Source organism: Anopheles coluzzii, chromosome X, assembly GCF_943734685.1.
Source record: "Anopheles coluzzii chromosome X, AcolN3, whole genome shotgun sequence".
Taxonomy (NCBI): domain Eukaryota; kingdom Metazoa; phylum Arthropoda; class Insecta; order Diptera; family Culicidae; genus Anopheles; species Anopheles coluzzii.
In genome coordinates this window covers 18489790-18508516 of record NC_064669.1, presented here as the reverse complement: position 1 = coordinate 18508516, position 18727 = coordinate 18489790, and the positions used below count along the sequence as shown (strand labels likewise).

General features: G+C 44.1%; 5 protein-coding genes across 8 annotated transcripts; 3 read left to right on the top strand and 2 right to left on the bottom strand.

Annotated features, from left to right (window-relative positions):
- Positions 1-577: 577 nt before the first annotated feature.
- On the bottom strand, positions 578-3543 carry LOC120956977 (60S ribosomal protein L10). The gene is made up of 4 exons (XM_040378897.2): positions 3436-3543; positions 2969-2997; positions 1357-1662; positions 578-1091 (listed from the first exon to the last, which is right to left on the bottom strand). The coding sequence occupies exons 2-4, from the start codon at positions 2989-2991 to the stop codon at positions 761-763; spliced, it is 660 nt and encodes a 219-aa protein (XP_040234831.1). The 5' UTR covers positions 2992-2997; positions 3436-3543; the 3' UTR covers positions 578-760.
- A 2647-nt stretch (positions 3544-6190) lies between these two features.
- On the top strand, positions 6191-8406 carry LOC120955224 (probable 60S ribosomal protein L37-A). 2 transcript variants are annotated; one of them, XM_040375901.2, is made up of 3 exons: positions 6191-6318; positions 6855-6990; positions 7954-8406. In XM_040375901.2, exons 1-3 carry the CDS (start codon positions 6316-6318, stop codon positions 8088-8090), a joined length of 276 nt encoding a protein of 91 aa, XP_040231835.1. In that variant the 5' UTR covers positions 6191-6315; the 3' UTR covers positions 8091-8406. The 2 variants fall into 2 exon arrangements, with proteins under 2 accessions (XP_040231835.1, XP_049466024.1); XM_049610067.1 differs by lacking the exon at positions 6191-6318 and adding an exon at positions 6392-6410.
- A 2191-nt stretch (positions 8407-10597) lies between these two features.
- Positions 10598-12891, bottom strand: LOC120951430 (glucose-induced degradation protein 8 homolog). Of its 3 annotated transcripts, XM_049610048.1 has the most exons (5): positions 12788-12891; positions 12460-12715; positions 12178-12354; positions 11769-11991; positions 10598-11698 (listed from the first exon to the last, which is right to left on the bottom strand). In XM_049610048.1, the coding sequence occupies exons 3-5, from the start codon at positions 12293-12295 to the stop codon at positions 11353-11355; spliced, it is 687 nt and encodes a 228-aa protein (XP_049466005.1). In that variant the 5' UTR covers positions 12296-12354; positions 12460-12715; positions 12788-12891; the 3' UTR covers positions 10598-11352. The 3 variants fall into 3 exon arrangements, with proteins under 3 accessions (XP_049466005.1, XP_040226084.1, XP_049466011.1); XM_040370150.2 differs by having other exon boundaries at positions 12460-12876; XM_049610054.1 differs by lacking the exons at positions 12460-12715; positions 12788-12891 and having other exon boundaries at positions 12178-12409.
- A 228-nt stretch (positions 12892-13119) lies between these two features.
- LOC120951423 (39S ribosomal protein L9, mitochondrial) lies at positions 13120-14373 on the top strand. The gene is made up of 3 exons (XM_040370127.2): positions 13120-13317; positions 13425-13751; positions 13837-14373. Exons 1-3 carry the CDS (start codon positions 13240-13242, stop codon positions 14179-14181), a joined length of 750 nt encoding a protein of 249 aa, XP_040226061.2. The 5' UTR covers positions 13120-13239; the 3' UTR covers positions 14182-14373.
- A 2447-nt stretch (positions 14374-16820) lies between these two features.
- On the top strand, positions 16821-18114 carry LOC120960607 (transmembrane emp24 domain-containing protein 3). The gene is made up of 4 exons (XM_040384365.2): positions 16821-17268; positions 17436-17546; positions 17637-17856; positions 17932-18114. Exons 1-4 carry the CDS (start codon positions 17083-17085, stop codon positions 18087-18089), a joined length of 675 nt encoding a protein of 224 aa, XP_040240299.1. The 5' UTR covers positions 16821-17082; the 3' UTR covers positions 18090-18114.
- Positions 18115-18727: the final 613 nt, after the last annotated feature.

Below are 18727 nucleotides of genomic sequence, written 5' to 3'. Positions count from 1 at the left end.
CAGCGGCAGCCACAGTTGTCGCACTGTCGCTTTCGCCCCTACCGATACCGATACAAAGATACCATCTTCTTCTTCTTCTTGCTTTTCTTTCGACTCCTATTGTGACATCTCGCGGCAGGCCGGCGCACTGCAGCTGTCAGGCAACGCTGTCACCGCGTGCGGGCAAACGTTCGTGTGGCTCGCAAATGCACAACCTTCTCAGCTCTAGGCATGGGGATGAGGGTTTTGGTTGCTCTAGTTTGTGCAGCGAATTATAGACCTCATGTTTTAATAAATACATCCAATGAGCAACATTCCTTATTGCTATAGGCTTTTGGAGCGCAAGTCTTACTGACGTTTGAGCCTCAACGATCTGTCAAATCACCGTGAAGGCCAAACTCGCACCAATATGGGGATTGTTGTGTCTCTAGACACGCGACTCCTTCCAAAAACTCAATTATCTGCCGCTGTGTTAGATGATGCGCCACTTTCGGTTGATCTGCACTCCGACCCAATACGTTCGAAAGCGGGATGAGGTCTCACAGTTCTATTACCTTTTATTAATAATAATTTAGAAATAAATAAATGAATCGCCTCACACTTTCTCCCATCATCATCATCAAAAGCATGTATTCTGTTGTATCCGGTACATTCTGTTCACTTTAATAGAGACCTCCTCCTGTGCCGGCTCGGGCGATGTAAAAGCACGCGAGAACCGGGCGAGACACACCATTCATTCATTTAACCCCCCTGGCAACACCACCTTCGGCTTGGTTTTTTTTTACGCGGAGAGTCGATTGCGCTGGTGCTGCTCCCACTTGACCAGCGGTCCGTGATCGTTGCGGAACTGTACGCCACATCCGTCCGGGACGAGTCGGCCCTCGTCGTTGTGCTTCTGGTACACGTCGCGATCGTACTTGGTGAAGCCCCACTTCTTCGAGACGAAGATCTTCTGGCGGCCGGGGAACTTGAACTTGGCACGGCGCAGCGCCTCGATCACCTGCGCCTTGAAGCGGTCGCTCGAGCGCACCGACATGATCGGCTGGCCGATGTGGACGCGCGCGACCGTACCCTGCGGCTTGCCGAACGCACCACGCATTCCTGTTTGGAGCCTACAGGGTATAACATAGGAAATGTTTGTGGGAGGGAGAGAGACAAGAGAAACGTTGCACATTAATAACTCGTTGCAGACACGTGGCTTGTTGGTGACAGTTGAAAACAATTAAAAAACAAAAATCAGCAAGTGTCAACGTGATTAAAGGGTAATCATACGTTATCATAACCCAATGCTCTGAGAATAGCAATATCATCATAAAAAAAGTAAATGAATAAATAAAACGGGGGGGGGGGGGGGTAATAGCGCAAAGGCACACGTACCGATCAGCTCCGGCACAGGACAACATCTTGTTGATGCGAATCACGTGGAACGGATGGAGACGCATGCGGATGTGGAACTGATCCTTGCCGCAGAACTTCACCAGGTATTTGTTGCAGCAGATACGGCCTGCCTCGAGCGCCTCCGAGCTCAGCTGCTCGTACTCGTCCGACACGAGATGGACGCAGAGCGGGAAGTCTTCCACGCACGCCTTCTTGCGGCCCAGATCGAAGATGCGGATCTTCGGGTCCGGCACACCGCGACAGAAGCGCGACTTCGGATACGGCTTGTTCTTGCAGTAGCGGTAGCTAGGAAATTGGGAGAAAAATGGAGTAGAAAACGTAGGTTAACGTCGGTGTCGAAAACAAACCAGAATTGGGGGCATTTTATCCATTCCTCGTGACAAGAGATAGCAATCGCGCACAAGACCACAAGCGAGCTGTTTCAAGCAAAATTGAGATCCCGCTGATTGGTTCAGGTTGGTACTTCACCCTTTTTCTTAAATATCTGATATACCTTCTCGAATTTGAAACGGTGTAAATCACGCTGCTCTCAAAAGCAAAGGACCAACATGACATTAAAACACCTTCGGAAGGAAACAAGTTCAGCACATTTTTAACTATTTAGCGTAGTGTTACAAGTAAAATTGAGATGTCATCCCAACGAGCGCTTTGATTAAAGCGGGAAGCAACTCACCCTTTTTCTTGCATTTATTCTACCTTCTAGGGACAGTGGGTCAGTGTTAGGTTTAACATTGCCCGTTAGAGGATTAAACCTCACTAGAAGGAAAGCATTTCACCTTCATATAACCGATCGCCTGGACTTGGTTTCTTGATTTTTTTTTCAAAGCAAAGGACCAACATGACCTTAACACACCTTCCGGAGGAGACAAGTCAAGCGCATTTTCACCTATTTAGCGTAGTGTTGCAAGTAAAATTGAGATGTCATCCCAGCGAACACTTTGATTAAAGCGGGATGCAACTCACCCTTTTTCTTGCATTTGTTCTACCTTCTCGAATTTGAAACGGTGTAAATCACGCTGCTCTCAAAAGCAAAGAACCAACATGACGTTAAAACACCTTCGGAAGGAGACAAGTTCAGCGCATTTTCTTCTACTTTGGAAGCGTAATGTTGCAAGTAAAATTGAGATGTCATCCCAGCGAACACTTTGATTAAAGCAGGAAGCAACTCACCCTTTTTCTTGCATTTATTCTACCTTCTAGGGACACTGGGTCAGTGTTAAGTTTAACATTGCCCTTCAGAGGTTAAAACCTCACTAGAAGGAAAGCATTTCACATTCGTACAACCGATCGCTTGGATTTGGTTTTAGAAACTTTCTTCTCAGTTGTATCAAGTAAATTTGAGATTCCATCTAATTCAGTTTTCGATACGGATATACCTCACCCATTTCTTGAACATGTTCTTCCTGCCGGACAACGCTCGGTCGTATGATCGAAGTAACCATGCAACTCGATGTAAACGAGCGGCAGGATAAATACACAATATCACCACAAGCTTAGCTCGACGCGATTGGTCTCTTGGAACGAGTAGGAAAGGAGACTGATTTTCCCGCCCGGAAACTTCCCTCCCATGGAAGTTACTGCTTATACGTACCATCTTGCTGGACGGCGCCCCATCTTGAGCTGAAAATGGCGATGAGAGAGAAACGGAAATTAGTGACTTTCACTTCACAATCTTATTGGAAATAGAATAGAAATAATATATAAATAACAGCTGCACGCAACTAAGGACAGAACCGGCCACTCGATCACTCGAATGCTCGGATCTTGGAAGCATACACACATACATACACACACACACACACACAAACGCACAATTCTACAGCAGTTCCGACGGACTACATTGTAATGTGCTGTTCATTCCCCGCCGCGTGCCACTGCTTTGGGGTTCTTGGTTGATGGGAGACGACGACGATGAGTTTTTTGATTGAAATGTAGAAGTGCCATGGTGCGATGAGCGCTTGCCACGGACAGCTGTATTGTTCCCGTTTGCTGCCGCCGCTGCTGCTGATGTTGAGCCGTTGGGCGAGAAGAATTTGAGGAAAATCGAACGCAACTCACCTTCTAATTTGCTCCGAGGCGTGCTTACCAATGGAAGCTTTGTGCTGGAAAGAGGGTTGGCCCAGAGCAGTGCCAACGATGACAGCCACGCTACATCCGGGCCGACATGCGCCGCAAGGTTGGTAGCGATGAAACACGACAGTGGGAAATGTGCTTTCGGAGTTAATTTTTTTAACCCTGTCACTGGCAACCAAAAATAACATCATATTCCGGGCAACTGGGCTATCCGGGTAGCCAGCGACTTTGGAGGCTTATAACTTTTGAATGCGTTATCCAATATCGATGAAATATTGGGAAGAGAATGAAATAAACTAATGCAGTTTCCAAAACTGTACATATATTATAGTGATTGAACTCATAGCCGTTTTTATATTATAACTTTTCAAAGTTGAAAATCTTTTTTTTTTAACTTACAAAACGTTAAAAAAATTCAGTACTTTATAAAATTTTCACAGCAAAATGGCTCTATTAATTTTAAAAACTGTGCATTATACGTCTTACGTCAATTTTTCAGATTTTTTCAGCAATTATTTAAAAAGATAAAGGAGTTTCCATTTTAATAAAATTCACACACAATGTTTAAATTCAGTCTATTTACAATGTATTTTCAACATAAATTACAAAATGAGAACATTTAATGGAGTTTTGCATTTGCCGCAATTACCCAAATAGCCAGCTCGTACTTTATAGCTGATTTGGGGCTGTTTAACGAAAAATCGTTCCGATGTCGTATTTTGTGGCTGATTAAGAGATAGACGGTACTTTGCGGAACTATGGAGCTTTTTAACAGGCACATGGCACTCTTTGAAACTTTACGGCTGATTAGCACTATGTGTAGGGTTCATGATGGAACTTGAAGGCTTATTAAGAAAGGGTACTGAACTTGGTGGAACTTTATAGCTTTTTAATGCATGACATCGGTACAAGGTGGCTCTTGTCAAAGTGTCAAAGACTGACGCCGGCAATCATCTCATTGCTGCTGCACAAGTTAGATTCGTTAATTGAAGAATGAATATTGAGTGAAGTGATTGTGAATTATCAGTAAATTGTGTCAAATTTTGTGTAATTCATCAATACAAAGAATTTAAAAATATACATATGTGTTTAAACGAAAAAAAAATCTTGTTGTTTATTTCATCAATGACACTTGCTTGAAAATAAAACACAAAGAAAAATAATCCCTGGCACCGTGGCATAAGGAAGCTGCTTAGGCGCTGTTTGAAAGACCCACATAGAACTTTGATGCTGTTTATCTACTGTAAAAGGCGAATTCAAGCAGCGATCTTTAGCGTGCCAAAATGAGCTGATTAAGCAATTCTGGCTGTTTGGGTACGTTTGTTTTAAAATTATGATGACTGCCCAAGTAGCACAATCCTGTTAAGAAACCGTTAAAAGTATGCCTAAAAGTATTACTTTTAGCTTTCCATACAGCAGTAATTTCAGGGCTTAAAACACTGCGTAAGACTTTCCTGGCTTCGCCAATGCTTCGTTAAAAATTAAAATTTTGCCGGTATTTTTAACGAAAAATATCAAACTCAACGAACAAATCGACAGAGATGGCTGTATTGCTCTTTCTCATTCTATATGCATTTTCTAGATCTTCGTTAAGTAGCAACAAAAGGTTTTTAAATTGCATGGAATAAATGCATAAATTCACCACAAATACTTTTATTCGACATTTCATCGTTTTGACGCTGCATATTGTCACTGTATCACATAAGTTTCTTTCATTCCATGGGTTTCTTCCATTATATCAGCATGGAGGTCAGCTGCAGCCTTGGGCGAAAAACATGATGTCCAAACGCTATCCAAATCAAATATGCTGCGGAATATAAAACTTATGTAGCTCATGTGAAGATAATGGTAATATCGATACACTGACCTGTTATAAAATCATGATGACACACAAATTAAACAATAGCTGATAGAAATTGTCGCAGACGCTTGGTTTTGTTGCCATCTACACACAAGCTACACACACGAAGCTTGACGAACTTTTTGACATAAGAAATGGAGGCGCCATGTACGTGACCATGTACAGTATGTCTCAAAAATTATCGTCATCAAGAGCATATTATTTTGCCCAAGAAAATATATATTTTTATGAAAAATTTTATCATTTTCAAATATTGCATACCCTTCATCAAACTCTTCCGTATCAATATACGCGTTTGAACGCGCCCGCGGAAACGCGCGTCGCGTATTTGCGGCCTTACACTTTTCTTTTTTTTAATTAGCAGGCTCATACTCTTTCTTTTATCATTTCAGACCGTTCAAATAGACACAGAACAACAGCGTCGCGCGCGACAAACAATAGCTCAATTTTGCAAACTGAGCTACTTGTCTCGCGAGATATGTCTGCTTCATTTGAAAAAAAAACCATTCATCTAGTTTTTTTTAACAATTCAGATTAATGTTAACTCAAAAACAAAATTGAACACATTTTAACTTATTTTTTATGTTTTCAAATAAAAAAAACAAGTAGGTTGACAGGGTGAAATGAGCTACTTTGATTCTCGTGGAATGAAAATTTGCGTCGCAATTCATTAAAAACCAGCAAAATTGAGCTCCTTTTGTCGCACGAGACGTTTTTCGCTCTATGTTTATTTGAACGGTCACAAGCGAAATGAATCGACAAATAATAACAATTGGTTCCCACTGTGCAAAACGAAGGCTAACTGACGGTGACATTGTGCGGATTGCTTGAAAAGATAACTCTATCAGCCAGTTTGCTTGCTTCTGTCATCGCGGGCTGAACTGATGTGCCGGCCACCAGTGCTGTCACCGAGCTGCAGTCATCGCTAGTTCCGGCCGTAACCTTTCTTTTGGAGTTGCGTGCCTTGCAAGGCAGGTTGCTAAAGTGCTGTGTAGAAACACACGATGGTTAGTATCTTCACGTTTTCGGCTAAAACACCGTTAGGACGTGTAGATTAAAGAGTAGCAACGACGAAAGATGCATTTGCTGTGTAGTGATGGTTCTTATGAAGCGAATTATTTAAACTTTTTCTAAATTAGTTTGCAATTTGCCGTGTATTGTGTGTCCACGCCGCTCTCTGTAGTGCGTATGTGTGTGTGTGTGTGTGTGTGTGTTGTGTGTGCCTATGTGTCCAGCCGTACCGTAAAGAGCTGCAGGATTAGCCACGAGACTTACGTTCAGAGTTTTTCTAATTGAAGCTTAACCTAATTGTGTTTATTTCTGTTTTCGTTGTATCGTGAGATTCCGATTATCAAGCTCCTGCTGCTGAACACAGAGGCACTTTAAACACACACACGCGCTCCGAGGCACAGGTTGTCGGCATTTTGCTCTTGTTCCAAGAATCCTGCGACTCGTTCCGAAATACGCCATAACCTCTCAGTTTCCCGTACACAACAAAATACCCGACCATCACTCAACCGATCAACTTTGTTTCATCTTTCAGACTAAGGGTACTTCCAGCTTTGGAAAGCGGCACAACAAAACCCACACGTTGTGCCGCCGTTGTGGTAGATCGTCCTACCATATTCAGAAGCATACATGCTCGCGCTGTGGCTATCCAGCAGCCAAGATCCGATCCTGTAAGTATTAATTGTAAGATGTAATGAAATATGCATGTTTATGTATTGGTGCAATTGAGTAAAGAGGGAAGTATAAAGATTGATTTAGATGTAAAACCCGGTGTTGCCAGACGCCCTTGTATTTTCTTTCAAATTATATTCGTTCATTCTTCATACCGGTTTCATCTGTATAACTTGGGCAAATATCATCTTTCCAGCTTGGGGACACGATACTAAGATACGGGATACTAGTCTATACGGGAACGATTTAGAAGATAGTGGAAAATATTGCATTCGCCCAATACGACAGCTGTTTGCAATTTCATTGCATTGAGCAGTATGGATTGGGCACAGAATAATCTATCCTATCCAAAACAGGGTACTTTTGTGTTTTCTCACCATTTGTACCAAGAAAATGGGATAACATTCCAACAGAAAAAGGTCTAACGTTTGCTGCTCTTCGAAGACTTTTTAGAAAATACGTTGAAACCGTTGTACGAGCTCTCGCCCTTTACGACAGCTGTTTGCAATTTCATTGCCTTGAGCAGTAGAAAATGGGCGCAGACTAATCTATCCTATCCAAAACAGGGTACTTTTGTGTTTTCTCACCATTTGTACCAAGAAAATGGGATAACATTACAAATAAAAAAGTCTAAACACGTTGAATATGCTTCTGTTGAGGAACAATTAAAAAATGTACAAAAATGGCAAAAACATTTAGAACATGTGCTTTGAATATAGTATAGCTCCGCCCATTACGACAGCTCCTTGCAATCACATTGCATAGAGCAGTGAAGCTTGGGCACAGACTAACATTCTTATTCAGGGTACTATCGTGTGCTTTCTTACCGTTAGTACTAAGAAATAAGGATAACAATCTGTAACAAATTGCGAAAACATGTACCACCTAAGCATGCATTTCTGAACTGACAATTTGAATCTAACAATGGTTTGTTTTCCCTTTCTTTCTCCCTTTTACTCTAGACAACTGGTCGGAGAAGGCTAAGCGCAGGAGAACCACCGGTACCGGCCGTATGCGCTACCTGAAGGTGGTGCGCCGCCGTTTCCGCAACGGATTCCGCGAGGGTCAGGTGGCGAAGCCGCGCAAGTCCGCAGCTTAAGCAGTAGTTTATACAAACTCACTACCACCTTGTTCCCCCCTATTCTTCTCTTCCCTTATGTGTATGCATCAGCACCGTTGGTTAATTTGGCGACAAAAAGGGGAAATGCGTTGGGCTGTGATTTTGAGAATCATTTAGAGTCACCGTGTCACCACTATCCTCACCTACGCTCGGATATATTTGACAAGGGTGGATTGGGGTGTGTCGTGGCCGGAGGATTCGAAAGATGCAGACCAGCAGATAAACTAACCGCCTTTTGCTTATCCAATTGTAAAGGCATGCAAACAAGGAAGTGAAATAGACCGTTTGAAACACACACACGCATAAGATGTATCATTACTTGAATAGTAAGTCAAATAGATATCACATGCTCGTCAGAATAGGTTATCTCCGAGACATTAGTCTTAACTGTTAGCTTTTTTTTTTGAAGGCGTTGGTCAACAAAGCATGCACAGCACATGGTGTTTCCAACATAAAAAGATACAAATGATCAAACGCTTACCTAATCGTCGGTGGAACCTACAAACATTACCAGTCCTTCGATATTCACTGAAATCTTGACAGTTTGAAGATAAAAACAATTTTAACGAATAAACGGATTTTCCATAGGAAAGTATCGAAATAGGTACCCTAGAACAGAAGTTTCTTCAACCTGTTTTCCGTGGCGTTCATAGTGTTGGAGAGAGCTCGGAATCGGACGATTCCGACTCCCGAGCTGATTCTGGCGTTGAAATCGGAATTGGAATCCGAATCGACCTGGGAATCGCAATTTGCTCCGGCAACGGAATCAGAAATGACTCCAGAAATGGAATCAGCACCGAAATGAGAATCAGTTCTTGAATTGAAATAAGAAGTTTCAGAAGCGAAATCAGTCCGATAATCTCCATGAGGATGGATCTTTTACAAGTAAATTTTGATTCTTTGCGGCTATCAATACGTAGCATCATTAGATCCAAACGTCTCTTCTTATGGAGATGCCGAAACCGATTCCGATTTCGAAGTCAATTCCGATTCCGGAACCTATTCCAGAGCCTATTCCGGAGTCGGTTCCCGAAACTGATTCTGGATTTACTATACGGAATTCATTTTTCATTCATTTTTCCCATCATTAATTCCATTCTTTAACTCGAATCGAGTCGAGCCATTTGACTCGACTGCTCTTTGAAATATGTTTGTTGATTTAGAAGTCTGGCAGAGAAAATCATTCGAGACGGGCAGTGGAAATCGCAGAAAGCGTCAAATCGCCAAACCAACGCTCGGAGATGACTACGATTGACAACAACATTAGAACGTAAGCTATAAAACAAGGATTATCCTAATGGATAATCAAAACAAAAAAATACTCGAAATTAATTCTGTTGGAAAGATTCTTAAATCTCAAAAGATTCTTGAATCTCGAAAGATTAATGAATTTCAAAAGAATCATGATGGATTCATAAATCTCCAAAAATTCATAGAGCTTGAGCTTCTTATCATTCTTCTTCTTGGCGTAACAACCTACGTGGGCATGCTAGCTTACAGAGGCGTTCGAGACTTCGCATGTACAACACAGCCGGATATAGGCAGTCCCCGAGACACACGGTACCTCTAATTCTTACAGCAAATTGTACTGATTTGAGACAACAATCGCCAAAAGCCAAATAATTTCCCTTTTGATCGAATGTTAAAAACTATTTCAAAAGGTTTGAAACTTTTATATTCAGTCAGAATCATATCAAATAATTAATTAAGTGCCTAAAACCACCTCCCTACTTACAAAATTACACGAAAGTTAGTGATATTTTCGCTGGATTCGACTTCGAGATACGCGGTATTTTGCAGCCTTTTTCGGTCCTCATTAACCGTGTATCTTCGGGGACCACCCGAAGGTAGTTTGTTTTACTACGGGGAGACGGTCCATGCAAGGCTTGAATCCACGACGGGCATGTAGTCATTCTGAAGATTATTATGAGTGAATCTCAATAAAATATGCATAAATCCCAACACTAGTTTAAATCATGTTCTTTAAATAATTTTAAAACAGTTCAAAATAGCCAATACAGTTTTCCATCTATTTTCCGCTAGGTATTTTGATATCGAGAACGGCTGGCTGGAAACGACTTTGGAATCGAAAGAGGATGTAGGCGATTTCTTGTTTATACGACAAAAATAGAACATGGTAAGTGCCAGCGCACTCCATGCGCTTACTGATATTGCGGAGCGCCGCTCTAGTAGAAGAATTAATTATGGTAAACAGCAATTGCCGGTCTCGTAATACAGTCGTCAACTCGTACGACATAAACAACATGCCCGTCATGGGTTCAATCCCCAAATAGACCGTGCCGCCATACGTAGGATTGACTATCCTGCTATGGGGGGAGGGGGGGGAATCAATTAGTCACTGAAAGCCATGCCCGCAAGTGGGTACAGGCAGGCCTTGACCGACATCAGTTGTTGAGCCAAAAGAAGAAGAAGAAGAAACAGCAATTGCAGCTGGCCAAGCACGCACAATAAAAAGAGAACGAACATACACACAAAAATATATTTATTTTTTTTCTGTTACGCCTTCAATGAGATGCTAGGTATAAGAAAGTGAACACAAACATATTGCAGAATGGTTAGAAGAAAAAAAAAGGTCATTAATTGGCCTACATAATATTGTCCATAACTGAGGTATGTAATATTTTACTAAAAAGGGAGCAATTTGCCACCCAGAATGAAAAGGGCGTGACTAACATGCATTCAAAAACCGTCGCACTTGTTTCCATTTTTAAGTATGTGCAGTACAATGCTGACAGATCGTTTCGGAGCGTGTGCATGGTACTTGTTCATAAAATCGGATCGAAAAAGTTTAAACTTCTACTCGATTCTACTGCCTTCCTAGACTTTTCTCATCTTAACACAATCTAATCACGAAACAAAAAAAAAACGAATAAAAAAACCTGTAGCCCTAGGCCAACACGTTGGTGCTTTTCAAAGCTTCCCTAGCCTAAAAAATCGCGTCACCATTACTCTTTTCAGCTGTTAGTTTGGGCTGGCAAATCGGCCATGCTCCTACAAACTCACAATCGCGCCCATCGCTCGCCCAAATATCACGTTCGACTTTCTACATACACGCAGAAGCACCCACTCACACACACACACACACACACACACACACACACACACACACACACACACACACACACACACACACACACACACACACACACACACACACACACACACACACACGTACACACACGTACACACACGTACACACACCCACTCACACATATGCGGCTCACTTCGGTTCGATCGTGGCGGAAGCCAGATCCATCATCTTCGGGTACTTTACATTCTTCTTGTCCAGCTCGGTTTGCGCCCAAAGGATCAGCTTGAGGATGTTGATCATCCGCGGGCTGGACTGTTCCTGCTGCTCCATCTTCAGGATGGCCGCGTTGAGCTCGCTCGCCACCTTCTGCCGGTGGGAGTGGCCGAGCAGGTCCGCGAACGGGCTGTGCTGCGGCGTTTCGAACGCGAGCAGGGCCAGCGTGCGCTCGAGTTCGTTCAGTACCTCCGGGTTGCTTTCGCCCGCTTCGGAAATTTGCGTCTGGGCAAAGGTGAGCGCTTCCTCGATCTTGCCCGCACTGGTTGGGGGAAAACAAAAGGCCGTTAGGCGGGAATGGGGGCAAGCTGTGGCATGAGCCATAGACATACCGGATCAGCTCGATAAGGTGCAGTTGCTGCAGGTGAAAGTACAGATAGCGATCGTTGTCCAGCAGCTCCGGGTGCAGCTGGTTGACGAGATGCGTCGCCTCCTGAATGAAACCGTTCTGGACCGCCTCCCGGATCTGTATCCTGTTGTCGAGCGAGTTGAGATCGACCGACGGTGTGACGCCGGACTCGGCTTGGAACTTTTCCGCCGCCTCCTTAAAACCCTCTAGGGTGGGGGGGGGGGGGGGAGGTGAAACAGGAAAACAGGGGTTTTTTGTTTATATATGCCAAGAGATGTGCTTAAAGATCTTCTCCAACAAACAAACAAACAAACAAGCAACTACTCGCCACATTCCAATAACAAACGCTATGCTATACAGCTCCCCTTCCCTTGCCACCACACTGTCCTTACCCGTGACCAGGTAGTTCATGATCAGCTTGTTGATGTCGTCCTGCTTGAACGGAAAAGTTTCGAGACGGCTCTGCCATTCCTCCTTCGAGATGCCGTCGTTCTTATCGTTGCAGCTCATCTTTCGCTGGTAGGAGCTCGTTACGCAGGGGGTTTGCTTTCGCTAAACGACGGCACTTACTGTGTCCACCGTCGCGGATAGTAGAAAAAAAAAACAAATAAATCAACCCTTCCGTTTCGCCACCACACCACACACCATACACACACACACACACACACACACACCGTTTCAACCGTGGAATATGGAGTTGTGGAAAGTTTCTCTTTGCACCGTTTGGCGTGTTGTTTGGAGCGTGAGCAACAAGGGTGTTTTTCTTTTAACCCCCTCCCACTGTGAGACGGTAGAGTTTTCCAGCGAGGGGTACGGCGGGAGTGGTGACGTTGATGATGGTGGGATTTCACGCAATAAAGAGCTGCAGCTGCGTCGCAGACAAGATGCCCGTTTTTACCACTTCGGGGACGTCCGTTTGACTCTGGCGCGCTGAAAGATAGTAGCGCGTTAAGATGCGTTGCTGCTGCTGTTCATCGATCGAGGAAGGAACACTTGGCTTACAAGTGAGAAAACAACTCGGAAGCGCTTTGTTGTTAATTACGTTCGATCGCACGATTTGTTTTTGCACAACCGCCATCCGTCTCGGGGAGACTGTTGACAGATGCGCGTGTGCGTTTATAGCGCCATGTTGAGGCGCTTGACGAACGTGCGGCGTTTGGGAAAGTGGAATTGTACCAGACTATCACCGGGGTAACAATTGATGCAAAATGGGTGACATTGCTGATAAAAAATGGGTTCCGAAAAGATTTAAAACTATTAAAAAGAACTAAACACATAAACTTTGCATTTGTCCTGTGGAATGCGCACATTGGCTCGTGTCATTGCCGCCCGTTCACATTGACAGCTTGTTGTAAGGGTCCGAAACGTAAACATTGCAAAGATCTGGCTTCGCGACCCGGGCCAGCACGCGACCAACGAGACTGTGTGTGATTTTTATCGAAACCCACAAAAAAATGTTGGGCAATGTAGCGAAAATGCTCGGAAGCAGTGGTCTGTGCGTCACCCAATCGGTGCTGCTCCAATCGTCCCGGGTAAGTGCGGCCCGGCGCTGCCCCCCGGCGCTAGGGGCAGCAGGCTGGTGCTTGGGGTTATGCAACCAAACAACAACACCTAATGCTTCTTTTCCCTGTCCCTGCAGAACACCTTCGTGCTGAAGCGCCGGTTCCCACCGAACCTGTACAAGAAGAACCAGAAGCCGGGCAAGCTGCGGGGACGCCACTTTGTGTACGATCTGGTCGAGGACACCACGATCAAGAAGAAGCCGAACCTGGAGGTGGTGCTGACCGCGTTCGTCGAGGGCGTCGGTTCCAAGGGGGACGTGGTGTCGCTCAAGCCGAACGAGGCGTACAACAAGCTGCTGCTGCCGGGACTGGCCGTCTACAAGACGCCGGAAAACGTGGCCAAATATGCGACCGAGAAGGACGAGAAGGAAACGGAAGTGCACAGCTCGGCGTACGCACAGCGGGTAAGTGTGTGGCCGACTGAATTCCAGTTCCCGGTCCTGTTCCAACCCGTGGTGTAATTGATTCCCTTTTGCTTCATTTTCCCAGACGGTGAACAAGCTGGAAAGTCTCATACTGGCGGTCGTGATGAACAAGGACCATCCGTGGGTGATCGAACCGTGGCACATCAAGCTGTCGTTGCGGAAGGCGGGATACTACGTGCCGGACAGTGCGATCACCCTTCCGGACACGCCCATCACTGGGCCGGATCTGCTGAAGCAGAACAAGGAGTTCTACTGCACCGTGACGATCAACAATCTCGAGCAGGCACGGGTACGGTGCCGGATACACCACTGGAGCACGGAGCCGAGCGACCGTCTGCCGTACGTGTTCGAGCACTGGAAGCTGGACGCGGAGCCACTGTTCGGGGAAGTGTCGCCGGCTAAAGCGTAGGCTTTTACGCGATGCAGAGCTCACAGGAATAATACACAATGATCGATTCAGGAAATTGCCCTTTTTTGATCGAGGCTATACTGGTCCAACGAATCGGAAATGAGGCGATTTTGATTTCGATATAATGGTTGAACGGAAATTTCATGAAATTGAACTTACGTACCGCCCAAATATAGGCTAAATAACCCAAGTGACATTTGCTCGAAATTGTTTTACCATATCTGCTCGATTAGTACTCGATACGGCTGAAATTGTGGATTTGTGTGTGATCAAGTGTGTTGAAAGCGCCAAGATTTGGTGTGATCGTAAATTAAACGTTCCTCTATCGATGGACGATGCCGTCGAGGTCATTTTTCATTCATAGCTATGGTTTTTGATGAAAAACAAAAGCTAATTTTGTGTGACGTTATTTTATAAAAAATGAATATTATTTAAGTATAAAATGGGAACATGGCCAACTAAAACGATAGGAAACATAATTTCAGAGCGAATTTAGAAGAAAACAACGAAAAAGCCGCACCACAGTTGATTTTAAAGGCCTTTTTCTAAATTCCCTTAAACTGGTGCAGTTTAAGGGAAGTTTAAGGCTCCAGTTTAAGGGAATTTGCTCGAATTCCCGATTATTCGTGCTCGAAAATGTCAATTGGGAACCGTAGTTCCGAGCAATCGGGAGTAAAGGATTGACATTTTAGAATTTTGTATAATACAGGCGGTCCCCGAGATACACGGTTAATGTGGACCGAAAACGGCCGCAAAATACCGCGTATCTCGAATTTCCGCGTAAGTCGAATCTCGTGATTTCCAGCTAAAATATCACTGATTTTCGTGTAATTTCGCAAGTAGGGGGTGGTTTTAGTTACTTTATGAATTATTTGATATGATTCTGACAGATTATAACAGTTTCAAAGCTTTTGGAATAGTTTTTAACATTCGAACGAAACCGAAATTATTTGGCAATTTACAATTGATGTGTCAAATCAGTACAATTTGCTCAAAGAACTGTCAAATTTAGAAAACCGCGTATCTCCAAATCCGCGTATAAGAGGTACCGTGTATCTCGGGGACCGCCTGTACAGCAATTATCCGCAGTACGCGATACTCGATATACGCGAATCCGCAGTACGCGATTGCTCTAAATTTGACAGCTTCATGTGTTTTTTGCAAATATTTTAATACTTTGAAATATTTTATGCTCTTTTTGAGTTTTCTTAATGTTCTTTTTGCATTTTGCATTAAATTTGTGCAAAAGATACCTGTTTTACAACAAAAAACTTTAATGCAAAACTCTGTGGCGATATTTTTCAACCCTCGAACTGGTAGTGTAAACTATTTTTCCATACAAATCCGCTATACGCGAAAATTCGAGATACGCTATTGCGCCCGGTCCCGTACGATAGCGTATATCGGATAATGACTGTATATTATTTTGTACAAAAAATATTTTTTTATGAACATTTATCTCATTAGCATATCCTTTATCAAACTCATTGCATATAATATTTAAAAATATGAAACATTATTTTTTTTATTAATTTTTTTTTTATTAGAACCGTAGATTCAAGTGAAAGAAAAAAAGAAAAACATATTTTACGTACCGTTAAACAAACAACCCAAGTGCCACAAATCCACTAAACGACCACTAAACGGCTTCTAAACGACTCAAGTTCTCCACCTAAACGGAATATAGAAAGACTTCGTTTAGCAGACGGCAAACGACTCATGCATTCTAAAAATAGCGAAAAAGCTGGTGGCGCTCTCTGTTGGTGGGATACCCCAACCAGTTGAGCTTCATCACTTGGAGGAGAGCTTTCTCATTTCCTCTGTACTGTTGTATGGTTTCGCATTGAAGTTATGCATCGCTAGAACTAGAACGGCGATACGATTGTTTAAATACTAAACTCCAATGGAAACCACCAGCACTGAAGCTAGTGAGATTTGAGTAATGGTCGTTGGTGTTGATACCCACGTATCTGACCACACGACCATTCATATGGATTTTTGCTCAGAAAGTTAGGAGGCTATAGGTCATAAGATAATATAAGATGAAACTTGTCGAAACACGTTGCAAGAAAAGGATAGCAATATAATGATGAGTTGTAATACGCCATCTATTGATCAAACCAATGAAGCTGTGGAGCTTTCATTTTTTTCTATGGATATTCACTTTTCCAGTCGTTTAAGCTTAATCTGTGGCGCTTGGGTATATTATTAAAATCATCCAAATAATCGCAATATTATACGAAAAAGCGTTTGACAGCACGTGCGATAAAATCGCATGCGATGGAGCACAGACACGGGCCTTACTCGTGTAGGCGGTCGTAGAAATACGTATCAATTGTTTAAAGGAGTCAATAATAACTAGAAAAACAAATTTTAAAATTCCTTAAAACATATTTTAAGTTGCACAATAAGACGATGCAGATCAAAAGATATTAGCTTTTGAATCCACAAAACTGCAATCTCCCTTACAAAATGTACGGTCTCACCAGAGTAGGCGGTCGTAGAACAACGCGTATTTTGTTTTGGTACTAGACACTACGGATAAATTTAGTCGCAGGTCACAGTGCGCACGTCAGCCAGCAAAGTATCCGAGCCGGGTCGGTGTAAACGCCGTGCTAGCGCAGCCCAACTCACACGTCACTGTTCACTGTCAAACGTCAACAGTGTTGGCATTTGTACAAACACAGCAAACATTGGAGCGAGCCGAAAGCCGTGAAAAATTATTTTTACCACTCCAGGGTTTTCGTTGCGGCCAGGGAATTCAGGCGCAAACACACAACGAAGGTTTGCCTTTCCAGCGACAGCAGGCAAAGCACAGCGCGAAAACGAGAAACAGGTGCCCGCCAGCCCCAGCGCAGCACAGACACGCCCGAAGAAAGCTTAACAGAAACAGCCGAAAAGATGAGCGACGGGAAATCTCACCAGCAGCAGCAAAGTCTGAGTTTAGCCATAATTGTATTGTTTGCGCTCTGCCACCAAATCCCCGTTTCGCAGTGCGTGGAGCTAACGTTCGAGCTGCCCGACAACGCAAAAGAGTGTTTCCACGAGGAGATACAGAAGAACCAGACGGCAGCGTTGGAGTTTCAGGTAAGGGCGAAAAACAGCTGGTGTAGTGCGATGATTACGTGTAACCGAGCGGGTGCCGTTCGGCGTGATCGGGTTGATCGGCGCACAATGCACGCGTTTGTTTCGCAATCTGCAAGTGCGGGAATATTACAACCGTTTCACTTACCGCTTTACCGCTCAACCTGCAGGTCGTCAGCGGCGGACGGTACGACGTGGACGTGACGCTAGAGAGTCCCACCGGGGAGGTGATCTACAGGCAAATCAAAACCCAGTTCGATTCGTACCAGTTCGTTGCTGCGGTACGTAAACCCTTTCGCTCTTCGCGAGTCGGTTTTTTTCTCATGAGCCGCATTTTCTAACACCCTTCTCCGTTCGCCACTGCATTGCAGGCCACCGGTATCTATGTCGCCTGTTTCAGCAACGAGTTTTCCACCTTCTCGCACAAAATCGTCTATATGGACTTCCAGGTGGGCGAGGAGGCACCGCTGCCCGGGATCGAGGAGCACGCGACCGTCCTGACGCAGCTGGAAACGTCCGCGCAGGAGATACACAAGGGGCTGAACGCGATCCTTGACTACCAAACGCACCACCGGCTGCGAGAGGCACAAGGTGGGCATCGCTCGGGCAGTGGGCAGTGGGCATCCCCTTTACTAATTTGCATTTCGTCGTTTGCTGTTTCTGCAGGTCGCAAGCGTGCGGAAGATCTGAACGAGCGTGTGCTGTGGTGGTCGCTGACCGAGACGGCCGCCATCCTGCTGATCGCGATCGGGCAGGTGCTGGTGCTGCGGAACTTCTTCTCGGAAAAGAAACCAAGCCAAATGAGCTACACGCTAATGCAATAATAAAGCCCGCGCATCAACACACGTACCCATAGACCATTTCGACCATCATTTCGTAGCGAATGAATGAAACGACGAAGCACATGGTATGCCTTTTGTGAAACTCGTGTTTTCTGAACTGCAAGAGCTAGTAGTCACGAAAACAAGAAAGGTTGACGGTAAGCAAGCTAAAAAGTATTACCTCGCAAACCGATCAACATGGACTATCTCGAATCTTTGTATACGCCAATGGTAAATGCTTCAGCGGGGGTTACGAATTTCCAGATCGAAGAAACAGCAACCCTAAGTAGCTCGGAAACCATGCCGAACACTACACCGTGATCAATAAGTTCGGATACATATGTTTGCGTTTGTTTTACACCATGCTACTATTATATATTGTGAAACTTTTGAATGGCAGCTTTTGCATGCTTCCATACACTAACGGGTATGATAGGTGAAAATTCCTAGATTAGTTGTTTTTAAACTCTAAAACGCAATGAAACAATTGAGAGAAATTGTCGCGAAACGCTTTTGGAACGGTGAGTGCCCATGGCGCTGTATTCAGAAACCTCAAAACTCGTAATATTAAGCGCAACATCGTTTATAAAACGATCAATAGGTATCATCAGACGTCATCTTCAGCAGACAGAGAAAGATCT

Bases quoted from the DNA above. Each gene is read 5' to 3' on its own strand.
- LOC120956977 (XM_040378897.2), bottom strand. From the start codon at position 2,991: ATGGGGCGCCGTCCAGCAAGATG. The intron at 1,663-2,968 runs GTACGTATAAGC...CCAATTTCCTAG, and splicing joins GGGCGCCGTCCAGCAAGATG to CTACCGCTACTGCAAGAACA. The intron at 1,092-1,356 runs GTACGTGTGCCT...TATACCCTGTAG, and splicing joins TCCTGTGCCGGAGCTGATCG to GCTCCAAACAGGAATGCGTG.
- LOC120955224 (XM_040375901.2), top strand. The intron at 6,991-7,953 runs GTAAGTATTAAT...CTTTTACTCTAG, and splicing joins AGCAGCCAAGATCCGATCCT to ACAACTGGTCGGAGAAGGCT.
- LOC120951430 (XM_049610048.1), bottom strand. From the start codon at position 12,295: ATGAGCTGCAACGATAAGAACGACGGCATCTCGAAGGAGGAATGGCAG. The intron at 11,992-12,177 runs GTAAGGACAGTG...CCCCCACCCTAG, and splicing joins CATGAACTACCTGGTCACGG to AGGGTTTTAAGGAGGCGGCG. The intron at 11,699-11,768 runs GTATGTCTATGG...TCCCCCAACCAG, and splicing joins CACCTTATCGAGCTGATCCG to TGCGGGCAAGATCGAGGAAG.
- LOC120951423 (XM_040370127.2), top strand. From the start codon at position 13,240: ATGTTGGGCAATGTAGCGAAAATGCTCGGAAGCAGTGGTCTGTGCGTC. The intron at 13,318-13,424 runs GTAAGTGCGGCC...CTGTCCCTGCAG, and splicing joins TGCTGCTCCAATCGTCCCGG to AACACCTTCGTGCTGAAGCG. The intron at 13,752-13,836 runs GTAAGTGTGTGG...TCATTTTCCCAG, and splicing joins GCTCGGCGTACGCACAGCGG to ACGGTGAACAAGCTGGAAAG.
- LOC120960607 (XM_040384365.2), top strand. From the start codon at position 17,083: ATGAGCGACGGGAAATCTCACCAGCAGCAGCAAAGTCTGAGTTTAGCC. The intron at 17,269-17,435 runs GTAAGGGCGAAA...CTCAACCTGCAG, and splicing joins CGGCAGCGTTGGAGTTTCAG to GTCGTCAGCGGCGGACGGTA. The intron at 17,547-17,636 runs GTACGTAAACCC...ACTGCATTGCAG, and splicing joins CGTACCAGTTCGTTGCTGCG to GCCACCGGTATCTATGTCGC.